This window comes from Spinacia oleracea, chromosome 5 (genome assembly GCF_020520425.1).
Source record: "Spinacia oleracea cultivar Varoflay chromosome 5, BTI_SOV_V1, whole genome shotgun sequence".
Classification (NCBI taxonomy): Eukaryota; Viridiplantae; Streptophyta; class Magnoliopsida; order Caryophyllales; family Amaranthaceae; genus Spinacia; species Spinacia oleracea.
Window position 1 is genome coordinate 86427404 of NC_079491.1, and position 13956 is coordinate 86441359.

At 40.8% G+C, this 13956-nt stretch overlaps 1 protein-coding gene across 1 annotated transcript; it reads left to right on the forward strand.

Moving 5' to 3' along the window:
* Positions 1–13179: 13179 nt before the first annotated feature.
* Positions 13180–13494, forward strand: LOC130461672 (uncharacterized). The gene has a single exon (XM_056829840.1). It carries the CDS (start codon positions 13180–13182, stop codon positions 13492–13494), a length of 315 nt encoding a protein of 104 aa, XP_056685818.1.
* The last annotated feature ends 462 nt before the right edge of the window (positions 13495–13956 follow it).

Sequence of the window (13956 nt, forward strand, 5' to 3'; positions counted from 1 at the left end):
CAGGTTGTGTCATAAACACAGTTTCTATTAAAACGTCGTTTAAGAAAGCGATTTTGACATCCATCTGCCATATTTCGTAATCGTAATATGCAGCGACTGCTAACATTATCCGAATAGACTTTAGCATTGCAACTGGTGAAAAGGTTTCATCGTAATCCACACCGTGGACTTGCTTGTAACCTTTTGCAACCAATCTAGCTTTGAAAACTTCAAGTTTCCCATCCTTGTCCTTTTTCAGTTTGAAAACCCATTTGCTTCCAATGGCTTGGTAGCCATCTGGCAAATCGACCGAATCCCATACTTGGTTTTCTGACATGGAGTCTAATTCAGATTGCATGGCTTCTTGCCATTGCTTGGAGCTAGGGCTCGTCATAGCTTATTTGTAAGTCGCAGGTTCATCACTTTCAAGTAATAGAACATCATAGCCCTCGTTCGTCAAAATACCTAAGTACCTTTCCGGTTGAGATCTATATCTCTGCGATCTACGCGGGGTTACATCTCTAGATTGACCATGATTCTCACCAGATACTTCTAAAGATCTATGAGTTTCATCCTGAATGTCATCTTGAGCATTCTCTAGAGTTTGTTGTTCAACTCGAATTTCTTCGAGGTCTACTTTTCTCCCACTTGTCATTTTGGAAATGTGATTCTTCTCCAAAAAGACACCATCTCGAGCAACAAACACCTTGTTCTCAGATGTATTGTAGAAGTAATAGCCCTTTGTTTCCTTTGGATAGCCCATAAGGATACATTTGTCAGATTTCGGATGAAGTTTGTCTGAAATTAATCGTTTGACATATACTTCACATCCCCAAATCTTAAGAAAAGACACTTTTGGAGGCTTTCCAAACCATAACTCATATGGAGTCTTTTCGACAGCTTTAGACGGAGCTCTATTTATAGTGAGTGCAGCTGTATTTAGTGCATGTCCCCAAAATTCTAATGGAAGTTCGGCCTGACCCATCATTGACCTAACCATGTCTAGCAAGGTTCTGTTCCTCCATTCTGACACACCGTTCCATTGTGGTGTTCCAGGAGGAGTCAATTCTGATAAAATTCCACATTCTTTCAGATGGCCATCAAATTCATAGCTCAGATATTCGCCGCCTCTATCAGACCGCAGTGATTTAATCTTCTTGCCTAATTGATTCTCTACTTCACTATGAAATTCCTTGAATTTGTCAAAGGATTCAGACTTATGCTTCATTAGGTAGACATAACCATATCTACTGAAGTCATCAGTGAAAGTGATAAAGTAGCTGAAACCACCCCTAGCATTTGTACTCATTGGTCCACATACATCTGTATGGATTAAACCCAATAGTTCAGTTGCTCTTTCTCCAACTTTAGAGAAAGGTTGCTTTGTCATTTTGCCAAGTAAACATGATTCGCACTTACCGTAATCCTCTAAGTCAAATGGTTCTAGAATTCCTTCCTTTTGAAGTCTTTCCATGCGTTTCAAGTTAATATGGCCTAATCTACAATGCCACAGATAGGTGAGATCTGAATCATCCTTTTTAGCCTTTTTGGTATTTATGTTATAAACTTGTTTGTCGTGATCTAATAAATATAGTCCATTGACTAATATAGCAGATTCATAAAACATCTCTTTAAAATAAAACGAACAACTATTGTCTTTTATTAAAAAGGAAAATCCCTTAGCATCTAAGCAAGAAACAGAAATGATGTTTTTAGTAAGACTTGGAACATGGAAACACTCTTCCAGTTCCAAAACTAGCCTAGAGAGCATCGACAAATAATGAGTTCCTACAGCTAATGCAGCAATTCGTGCTCCATTTCCCACTCGTAGGTCGACTTCACCCTTTCTTAACTTTCTACTTCTTCTTAGTCCCTGTGAATTGGAACATAAGTGTGAGCCACAACATGTATCTAATACGCAAGAAGTTGAATTAGCAAGTATACAGTCTATAACGAAAAAACCTGAAGATGGAACGACTGTTCCGTTCTTCTGATCTTCCTTTAGCTTCAAGCAATCTCTCTTCCAATGCCCCTTCTTCTTGCAGTAGAAGCATTCGGATTCAGAAGTGGGTTGACTGACCTTCCTCTTTTCAGACTTGGCGCCAGTTTGCTTAGTTGGGCTGGCCTTGTTGCCACCTTTCTTAGCATTCCTCTTCTTTCCAGATTTCTTGAACTTGCCCCCACGCACCATAAGCACATCCTGCTTATCACTTTTGAGCGTCTTATCAGCGGTCTTCAGCATACCGTGAAGCTCAGTGAGCGTTTTGTCCAGACTATTCATACTGTAGTTCAGTTTGAACTGATCATACCCGTTATGAAGAGAATGGAGAATGGTGTCTACAGCCATTTCCTGAGAGAATTGCTGATCCAGCCGACTCATATTCTCAATGCGTCCAATCATTTTGAGAACATGTGGACTTACGGGCTCGCCTTTCTTAAGCTTGGTCTCAAGAATTTGCCTATGAGTCTCGAATCTTTCGACTCGAGACAGATCTTGGAACATGTTCTTCAACTCACTGATGATTGTGAAAGCATCTGACTTTATGAACGTTTTCTGCAGATCTGCACTCATGGTGGCGAGCATTAGACATTTCACATCCTTGTTGGCATCAATCCAACGATTGAGGGCTGCCTGAGTGACCCCGTCCCCTGCGGCTTCGGGCATCGCCTCTTCCAAGACATACTCCTTTTCTTCCTGCATAAGAACTATTTGCAAGTTCCTTTGCTAGTCAAGGAAGTTTTTCCCGCTCAACTTCTCCTTTTCGAGAATTGATCGAATGTTGAATGAATTGTTGTTTGCCATAATTAAAACTACAATTGAAAAGAATAAACAAATAAATAACCATTCACAGTTTCTCTTAATAACCTTAAATTCTAGCATACATGCATAATTCAATGTTCATTAAGCATTTTATTCAAGTTATGTGTTCCGGCAGGTGTGAATAAAATGATTCCAAGATCCTAAAATCCATTGAAGAATTAAGCACATTATGTATTTAGACTCAATTCTAAAATCTTTTAGTTAAGCAAAAGCCTTTTGCTAATAGTCTAAAAACTACTCTTGGTTGATAGGTACGTCTAAGAACTTATTAGGTAAACCTATCGATTTTGCCACGACATAAAAGGACTCCTTACTTATATCGTTGAGTTTCACCAAAACTAACATGTACTCACAATTAATTGTGTACCTTACCCCTTTAGTATCGATAAGTAACACCTCGCTATGGCGGAAAACTATTACTAAGATCGATGTAAAGGATATCCAAGTAAGTGTTATTTTGGCATGGCACCTTTTAACTCAATTTTTAAGTTTGAAACTTAAGGCTCATACTATGATGGTTAGATTTTAAGTGAACTAAAATCCTTAATAATGCAACATAATCAAGCCTTGATCTCATGCATATTTAAGACATATTTAATAGCAATAAATAACTTAAAGCATGCATAAGATAAATGTGATCTAGTATGGCCCGACTTCATCTTGAAGCTTCAACTTCAAAGTCCATCTCGAAAATGGAAACTTCGTCTTGAATTTCACCGTGGGAGGCGCCATTTTCTTCAAATAGGATAAGCTATAATTAAACTAATTACAACTATTTGATGGTACGCATACCATATTTGAATCGAAAAACAAATTTGGTACTTTAGACCAATTACATTCAAATTAATGGTACGCAGACCATATTTTCTATCCTATTTGGACCATACTAGTCACTTCATAACCTGCAAAACAATACATATACAATATATACCATTCATCCATTCATTATCATGAATGGCCCACATAATTGGTTAGTTAAAACACATTGTATGCATCATATAAACATTTGCAGCAATTAATCAAGGGCACCAATAATCTACCAATTATTCAGTCTTTATTAATTCTAATCAAGTTGTTTAACCTTAAAGGATTTGTAGACCTAATCAAGAGTTTATGACTAAAAGGGGCTCCCACTTAAACCAATAAATTCATATGCTTTACTTATTTTAAACATAAAAATGTATTTCTAGTCTAACCGGAAACATACAAATTTAATTAAAATTTAAAGCTCATATAAATTTATAATTGAATCCACTTATTTAATTTATTTTCAGTCGAATTTAAATTAATTCAAGGTTTTTAATTTTAGTAAAATTATTAGAATAAATAAAATTTATAATAATTATAATATTCAAAATTAAAATCCAAGTAAACAATTTAAATTATTAATTTTAAAATTAATTAAAATTACATGAACTGAAAATCTCAAATTAAAATTTAAAACTCGACAATCGTAACATGACGAGCACTTGGGCTTGCGCCCAAGCCCCGTCGATTGCTCGGCTTTTCGCTGGCCCATGGCACATCGTAGCAGCAGCCACGCGCAAACGCAACAAGCCAAGCCACGCTTGCGCGCAGCCTGCTCGCCCGCATGCATCGCAGCAGCCACGATGGGAGTGCTCGCTCACTCGCGCGCAAGCAAGCGCTCGAGGCCACGCGTGTTGGTGCGCGGAGCAGCGATCGCTAGGCGACCAGCTCTCGCCCTCGCGCGCGCGTGCCTCTGCTCGTGCCATGCCATCGCTGCTCGCCCATCGCCCACATGCGCGCAGCACTCGACACAAGGCAGGGCTGCTGCCTTGTGCTCGCGCGCCACTCGCCTTGCTTGCTGCATTCGTACCGCATGGGCGACGAGCTCCCTTGCTCGACGTCGCATGCCCGCACTATACAACACCCCTTAAGGGTAACACGTAGCGTCCATTGCTTTGTGCGTGCAAGCTTTATGAGCGAATTGCATAAAAATTTAAAAATTTTAATTCAAAATTAATGACAAATTAATAAAACATATTAATTTCATAATTTTAGGGCGAAATATCGAAAATTTATTAAACAATTAACTTCCGATTAATCATGGATTCAAATCTAGGTCAGAAAAATTTAAAATTTAACACAAATTAATAATTTTTATGGTGGTTTTTAATCATAGGTATCTAATTAAATTATTAATTAATTATGAAAATCAAATCAATTCTAAATTATTCGAATTTCAACAAATTAATCATAATTACAAATTAGATTGCATAATTAACAAGGCTAGGCATTCAAACTTGTTAAACATATACAGTAGGTCAATAAAAAATTCAAGATTTATCAACAAGAATCGCAAATATTTAATTTAACATCTTAAATTTACAAACCTTTGCGTTCGAAAAACTAAAACCTCTGAAAAGTCATAGTTAGGCTTCGAATTTGGGAATTCTGGGTTCGGGCGAAAAAAAATATATTTTTGTCAAAATTTTAGAATGCCTTTTACATGCGGAATTGGCACAAAAATCACTCGATTTGGATGAGTAACGAAGAAACTGCCAAAAAACTGCGTACATATAATTAAATAAACGCAATTTGCAATTAATTAACAATTACGAAAATTAATCACCCCTTTTAATTCTTTGCAAATTTTTAAAATTTAACCATGTTTATGCAATTTAGATTATGAAAATAATAAGAGGCTCGTGATACCACTGATAGGTTATGATACATATGACAAGACATAAATCATGCGGAAAAACCATAAAGCCAGGAAAGCATATTATTTACACATAATCATTTAGCATAGTTTAGATGCATACACTTTGTTGCGTGCCCTCCCTAGCTGCGCCCGAACCGAACAAGAACAAGTCTTTAGGACTCCAAGTGTCGTCCCTCCGTAGATAGTCCACAGCACGTCCGGATCCGCCTTAAGCTTGACCAACTAGAATCGCCCTTAAGGTTGCTTAGGAATTTCGGCTATTTAGGTGCAAGTGTATGGCTGATTTTTCTTCGTAATCTTACCTTTGGAATACTTCAATTGTTTCTATAAATTATGACCCTAGCTAGGTACCTATTTATAGAGGTTTGTAAAAGGGAACTTGAATCCTATTAGGATACGAATTAATTAAACTACAATCCTAGTAGAACTCTGATTAATTAATTTATCCTTTTAGGATTAGGAATTTAATCATATATCGAAACCTAATAGCTTTAGGATTCGTATAGCACACAAACACACACACACACGCACAACAGCCCACGAGGGGCGCCATGCGCGCGCGCAGCCCGCGAGCTCGCAGCCCATGCCACGAGGCCCACATGCTGCCGCAGCCTTGGCGCGCGCTGGGCCTGCCTTTCGGTGGGCCTGGCGCAGCCTTGGCTGGTGCGTTGTGGCACGCTGGCTTGCTGGGCGATGGCCCGGCTTCGTGCTGGGCCTTCGTCCGGCAGGCCTCGTCCGATGCTAATTCGTACGATACGCTTCCGATTAATTTCCCGATTCCGGAATTCATTTCCGATACGAACAATATTTAATATTTCCGATTCCGGATTTAATTTCCGTTTCGAACAAATTTTTAATATTTCCGTTTCCGAAATTATTTTCCAATTCCGATAATATTACCAATTCAGACAATATTTCCGTTTCCGGCAATATTTCCGATTCCGACAATATTTCCATTTCCATCAATATTTTCCGACACGTACCATGTTTCCGTTTCCGGCAACATCTACGACTTGGATAATATTTATATTTCCGATACGATCCATATTTCCGTTTCCGGCAATATCATCGTTTCCGGAATATTCATTTCTTGCTTGTGACGATCTCAGATCCCACTGAAACCAAGATCCGTCGATTCCGAATATCCATAGATGGAGTATTTAATGCCTTTAAATACTTGATCCGTTTACGTACTATTTGTTGGACCCTACGGGTTCAGTCAAGAGTAAGCTGTGGATTAATATCATTAATTCCACTTGAATTGAAGCGGCCTCTAGCTAGGCATTCAGCTCACTTGATCTCACTGAATTATTAACTTGTTAATTAATACTGAACCGCATTTATTAGACTTAATATTATATGCATACTTGGACCAAGGGCACTATTTCCTTCAGACTCCCCCATCATTAAATGAGCCCCTAAAATTCATAAACCCTATTTTTGCCTTGCTTGCCCAACACTCCTCTCTCCCTCTCTTCTCTCGTCCGCACGCACGCATCCGTGTTCGTGCCCTCGTGCTGCTCGGCCTCACGCCCAGCGCATTGCCTTGTGCCCTCGTGTGTTGTCGCGCCCCAACGCCCAGCACTCCCTCACTCCCTCTCTCGCCCTCGCGCGCCAGCGCCCACACTCGCTCGCTCGCTCTCTCTCGCGCCAGCGCGCGCTGTCCCTCTCACCCCTCGCTCGCAGCCGCAGCATGCCCTCGTGCCTGCGTTGCTGCTGTGCCTCGTTGTTGCTCGCGTGCTCAGCGCACGCCCTAGCTCTCGCCCCTTATCTCGCTCGCGCGCCCCAGCGTGCCGTGTGCCCTGTCCCGCGCGCAAGCGCTGCTGGACCCTTCGCCCCTGTGCGCACACATGCGTGTGTGTGTGTGTTTTTCGTGCTCGTAATTCGATTTCTTTTTCCCCCAATCACATTAATTCGTTGTTGGTCCGTGCTATAGGTCGGATTGGTATAATTCTCTTCTTCCTTACCTATTCTATTTTAATTCCGTATTTTAAATTATTATATTAATATTGTTTTGAGTAATTAAAATGCTGGTAACCGGTTATGAATATCGTGGTTTGAGGATTTGTGTGTTGTGATTCATTAGGTTGGTTTTAATTATTAAAGGAGGAATTTTCAGATTTGTTTATTAAATAAATCATTGATTTTTATGATAATAAACTAGTTTTATTGTGATTTTCAAGTTAGGGTTTTAACCTAGACCTAATGAGTCAATTGATTAGCATTATTAGGTGATGATTTTAATTATGATAATAAATTATATTTTCAGATTTGAATAAAGGTTTAAAGTGTTGATTTTTATTGATTTTTAAGGCGGAAAAAGTATGTTTTTGTACTTGGGATTGATTTTACAAATTGAGACGATTGCATTATTGAAAAAAGATTGAATTCTAAAGTTTAAAGGAGGTTTTAAATTTTATAAAGTTGCTGGAAATTTAATGAACATGGAAATAATTTAAGTTTCATTATTTTGATGATAGGAGGTGATTTCTAGTTGAGTGCTCATTATTGCAAAGTGGCCCCTACGCTTAGGTATTCAAGGTACGTACAAGTCTAGGGCGACCACACCTTTTGTCAATGACATTACATGATTGTTGATGACGTAGATTATATTATGTGGATTCATATATGTTTTGGTGAACGGTCATGTGGATTAATATTATTGGAATTATTGAATTGGTGGTTGAACAAGCATGTTGAAATCATTATGAGTATGGATTCTATTGTCAATCATGTTGTTCAATATTTATGCATGTATGGTTTATTTCACATGCAAGGGAAGGATTATTAATTTGTATGCTATGGTAGGGATGTCTAGCATACTTTGAGCCAATTATTCGTACTTCGTTGTACTATTTATTTTACCACATGTGAAGGGTTAGCTCACGTAAGCCACCGCACATGTAGGGTTCAGTTGGGAATATTTTGTATGAAATGAATTAGGATTTGTCGTGCAAGGGCACAACCCTCATGTTAATGTGCATGATGTGGAGTCTCACTTTGGTGAGGAGGAACATGGTAGTAATATCCAAAGTGTCTGCTTGGTTGATCACAAGTCCTAAAGCAATTAAAATAAGATTGTTTTGGTTGTTGTTTATTAATTGTATGTATGCATGTTGTCGAGTCTTGAGTTCGCCTTTATTAAAATATTAATAAACGTAAAGTGCAACCGGAACAAGCTTCAAAACTCTTGGAACGTATATACCTTGAGTATGAACAATGGGGGGAGTCTTGCCGGAAAGCTCGTACTCCTACTAATGATACAAGACGTTGTTTCATTTATATTATGCGCAGGAATTCCGTCGGTATGGCCCGACACTCGGTATGGCCCGTTTTTATTATTTATTCTTTGGTGTATGGTTGGCTCCCATCACCTTTCCTTTATGGAACTTTCTTTTGGCCCGTTCGAATCTTATTCTAATTAAATTGTGAGTCAGGAGTCGAGTCAAGAGTCGAGTCTTGTATTCATGATTGGTCGTTAGTTATTAGATGGCTTTTACATGTTGGTTAGTATTTAGTGAGTGATGCATGTTTTAGTTTCGTTTACTCTATGCTTGTAAGTACTCAGCTTTTGCTGACTACGTGCTTTGTGTGTTCTGGTCATGGCCCTTGCCTTAATGACCCTATGATGATCCTTCATTTGCACTTGCATTGATGGGGAGTAGAATAAAATAGCAGGTTGGTAGATCGGAAATCATGTGGCTTGGGATGATCGAGAGAATTGCATGCTTTCGTATTTTGAACTATTTAACTTTACTTTAATTATGTTTGAAATGTTTGAAATTATTTATGTTTTGGGTTTTGGGCCGTTATGGTTCTAAATTGTAGGAGGCCTTAATACTTCATTTATTATGTTTTTAAAAGTTAGTTGACATTTAATTCCGCTGCGTAATTCTGGTAATAGCCTTAACCGTTATCACGGTGGAGGTAATGCTTTAGTAATTCCTTTATTTTAAGTTGGAAAATGGTTTTATAAAAGCAAGGAATTATTAGGGTGTTACAGACAAGGAGTGGGAAAATCTTAGATGATGTTCCTCGAGCTAGTAAGATTTCTAAGCCTAATGGGAAGGATCAAGGGGGAGTCATCGAGTCTAGTGACAATGATGTGGTAGAAGAGGAGCCTCCCATCAATGATGTAGGTGAAACTCCTATACCAAAGGAGGCAACTCTCCTACCTCTCCCCACTCCTAAACTTCCCTATCCCCAAAGATTCATAAGGCACAAGTTGGACGTGCAATTCTCAAAATTCCTTGATGTTCTTCGAAATTTGCACATCACCCTCCCCTTTACGGAAGAATTGAAACAAATGCCTACCTACTCAAGATTTCTCAAGGAAATCTTGAGTGGGAAGTGGGATTGCGACGTAAAGGAGACGGTGAACCTAACCGAGAATTGTAGTGCTATCATACTCAACCAAATGCCACCCAAACTCAAGGACCCGGGTAGTTTTTCTATCCCTTGTGCTATTGAGGAGCTTGAAATAAGCAATGCCTTGTGTGATTTGGGTGCTAGCGTTAGTCTAATTCCTTACTCGGTGTTCTCCAAGCTTGAAGTTGGTGATCTTATCCCAACTAACATCACCTTGCAACTTGCCGACCGTTCGGTCAAGTACCCTATTGGCAAGGTTGAGGATGTACCCTTGAGGGTTGGTGGATTAGTGATCCCCGTCGACTTTGTAGTCCTAGACATAGATGAGGACGTGCATGTCCCTATTATTCTAGACCGCCCCTTTTTGGCTACGGCGGGGGCAATTTTTGATGTCAAGCAAGGAAACATTACCTTAAAAGTTGGGAAGGATAGCTTATTTTTTGACCTGAACAAAGCCATGCGTTATCCTAGTTCCACTAACGAGAAATGTCTCTTTCTTGACTCTTTTGATCCCATTGTGAATGACATGCACGAGCACCTTCTCACCACTAATGATCCACTTGAGCTTGTTCTTTTGAATAGACATGGTTTAGGTACTTTAGGGGTCGAAGTGGCTAACTACAAGGAGCTCTTGGATGCCCCACCACCTTGCGCTCAACCCGAGTAATGCATGCTTGTGTTGGATGGGAAAGAAGCTTTGGATGCAGCCGAAATTAGTAAGGAAGCTCCCAAGGTAGAGCTAAAACCTCTACCTTCGAGCTTGAGGTGCGCATTTCTCGGACCCAACTCTTCTTACCCCGTGATTATCAATTCCTCTTTAGATGACGAGCAAATGCTCAAGCTCAATCATGTCTTGAAACGTCATCAAAGGGCTTTGGGCTACACTATTGGAGATTTGAAAGGTGTTAGCCCAACCCTTTGCATGCATCATATAGAGCTTGAGGACAACGCCGTACCACAACGTGAGAGGCAAAGAAAACTTAATCCACCTATGGGAGAGGTGGTTAAGAAGGAAATAATAAAGATTTTGGCGGCCGGGATTATCTATCCTATTTCTAATAGTCGATGGGTATCCCCGGTACATGTGGTTCCAAAAAAGGGTGGGATGACGGTAGTCAAGAATTCACATGGAGAACTCATTTCCACCCGGACGGTAACCGGGTGGCGCATGTGTATTGACTATCGCCAACTCAATCTATCCACTAAGAAGGACCACTTTCCTCTACCATTTATTGATCAAATGCTTGAACTTCTAACCAAACACAAGTATTTTAGCTTTCTTGATGGTTATTCCGGGTTCTTTCAAATCCCCATAAACCCGGAAGACCAAGAGAAAACTACATTTACTTGCCCTTATGGGACTTTTGCCTATAGGAGGATGACATTTGGGCTTTGCAATGCCCCCAGGACGTTCTTAAGGTGTATGATGAGTATTTTTGGTGATATGCTTGAAGAAGAAATGGAGGTGTTCATGGATGACTTTTCGGTGGGAGGATCCACCTATGATGAATGCCTCATCAATCTTTGGAAGTGCCTTGCGAGGTGTGAGAAAGTCAACTTGGTGCTCAATTGGAAAAAATGCCACTTTATGGTGGAGGAAGGAATTGTTCTAGGGCACAAAGTCTCTCACCATGGGATCGAGGTTGATAGAGCGAAAATCAAAATCATAGAGAAGTTGCCTCCCCCGGTGAATGTTAAGGGGATCCGGTCCTTTCTTGGGCATACCGGATTCTATAGGCGATTCATTAAAGACTTTTCCTCAATTGCTCGACCTCTCACTAACCTCCTCCAAAAAGAGTGTGATTTTCACTTTGATTCCGCATGTCTCAAGGCCTTTAACGCAATCAAGAGTGCCCTTATTTCTACTCCCATAGTTCAAGCTCCGGATTGGTATCTACCTTTCGAATTGATGTGCGACGCAAGTGATTTCTCGGTTGGGGGAGTTCTTGGTCAACAAAAGGACAAAAATTTCCATGTGATCTATTATATGTCAAAGACTCTCAATCAAGCTCAAGCCAACTACACCACTACCGAGAAAGAATTTCTCGCCATTGTGCATGCATTTGAGAATTTTAGGACCTATTTAGTAGGGTCAAAGACAATTGTTTACACGAATCATGCGGCTATTCGCTATCTTATGGCGAAAAAAGAGGCCAAACCGAGACTCATTAGTTGGGTTCTACTCCTTCAAGAATTCGATATTGAGATAAGAGATAAGAGATAAGAAAGGAGCCGAGAATGTGGTGGCCGACCACCTATCTAGTCTAGAACTTGGGAGTGTTGCTCCGGATGATGTCCCAATTGAGGATGCTTTGCGAGATGATACTTTTTATATGGTTGGGAGTTCCCAACTCCCTTGGTTTGTAGACATCGTTAATTACTTGGCTTGTTGGGCGATCCCGGAAGATCTCACCACTCAAGAGCGCCGCAAGTTGAAGTATGATTCTTGGCGCTATATTTGGGATGAGCCCACTTTGTTGAGGCGGTGCCTGGATGGCCTCTTAAGGAGATGTGTTCCGGATGAAGAGTACCCTAGTGTCCTTCGTATGTGTCACTCCTCCCCTTGTGGTGGCCATATGGGAGGTGATAGAACCGCTTCCAAGATTCTTCAAAGCATGTTGTGGTGGCCTACCCTTTTTCGGGATGCTTGGGCATTTGTCAAATCTTGTGATCGTTGTCAACGATCGGGTAATATTTCCAAGAGACATGAAATGCCACAAAATCCCATCCTAGAGTTGGAATTGTTCGATGTGTGGGGAATCGACTTCATGGGTCCCTTCCCTTCTTCTTATGGCAACCTCTACATTCTTGTAGCGGTTGAGTATGTTTCCAAGTGGGTGGAAGCCATTGCATCTCCCACTAATGATCATAAAGTGGTAGTCAACCTCTTCAAAAAGATCATCTTTCCGCGTTTTAGGGTTCCTAGGGCTTTGATTAGTGATGGAGGGTCCCATTTTGCCCATGGTAAGTTAAAGGCTCTCTTGCGGAAGTATGGTGTCCGTCACAAAGTTGGTGTGGGCTATCACCCTCAAACTAGCGGTCAAGTGAAAGTCACCAATAGGGAGATAAAGTCTATCTTAGAGAAGTCGGTTGCCAAAAACCGCAAGGATTGGTCAATCAAACTTGATGACGCCTTATGGGCGTATAGAACGGCTTTCAAGACGCCAATTGGGATGACTCCCTACAAACTTGTTTATGGAAAGAATTGCCACTTGCCGGTGGAGCTTGAGCACAAGCCATGTGGGCCATCAAAACTTTGAATTTTGAGCTCACTAGTGCGGGTGAGCGGCGCTTGCTCGATCTCCATGAGTTAGAAGAACTCCGCATGAATGCCTATGACTCGGCAAGCATCTACAAGGCGCGTTCTAAACAATATCATGACGCCAAGATTGAGAAGAGATATTTCAAGGAGGGGGAGAAGGTCCTCCTTTATAACTCTCGTTTGAAGTTGTTCCCGGGAAAACTAAAGTCTCGGTGGAGCGGTCCGTTCGATGTTGTTCGGGTTTTCCCCCATGGTGCTATCGAGATTCGGAATGATGATTCCGGGTCCTTCAAAGTGAATGGGCATCGGCTCAACCACTATTTCTTGGGAGACTCTATTGGATCTTTTGCTTCCTTGGATCTCAAGGACCCCCCATGAATTTGGGGGGGATTCGTCAAGCTAATGACGTTAAACGAGCGCTCCCGGGAGGCACCCCGCGGCTTCTATGCATTGTTTTGGTATGTTTCATTGCGGTGGGTTCACACTTTCCACCTTTTGCCTTACCCGTCTTTATTTTGGTGAGTTTGTTCGGGTTTTAACGGCTCTTTGCGGGACTTGCTCCCACGACAATTCCGGTAACATCCTTCTAACTCTATTGCATACTTTGGGGGACGGGCATACATCATGTTGGGGCATTTGGTTGGATGGGTAGATGTGCCCCTCCTTGCTTGGTTTTAGGCCGTGAGGACATGGCCTAATTCTAGCTTGGGGGGAGTTTTGTTGTGTGGTTGGCTACTTGTTGATGCTCATTGCTATGAATCATACCATTATGTGCTTGTTTCTTTGTTTTTAGATTGATTTAGTTTGATTTTAGTTTCTTTTCTTTTGTTTCTTTTGTTT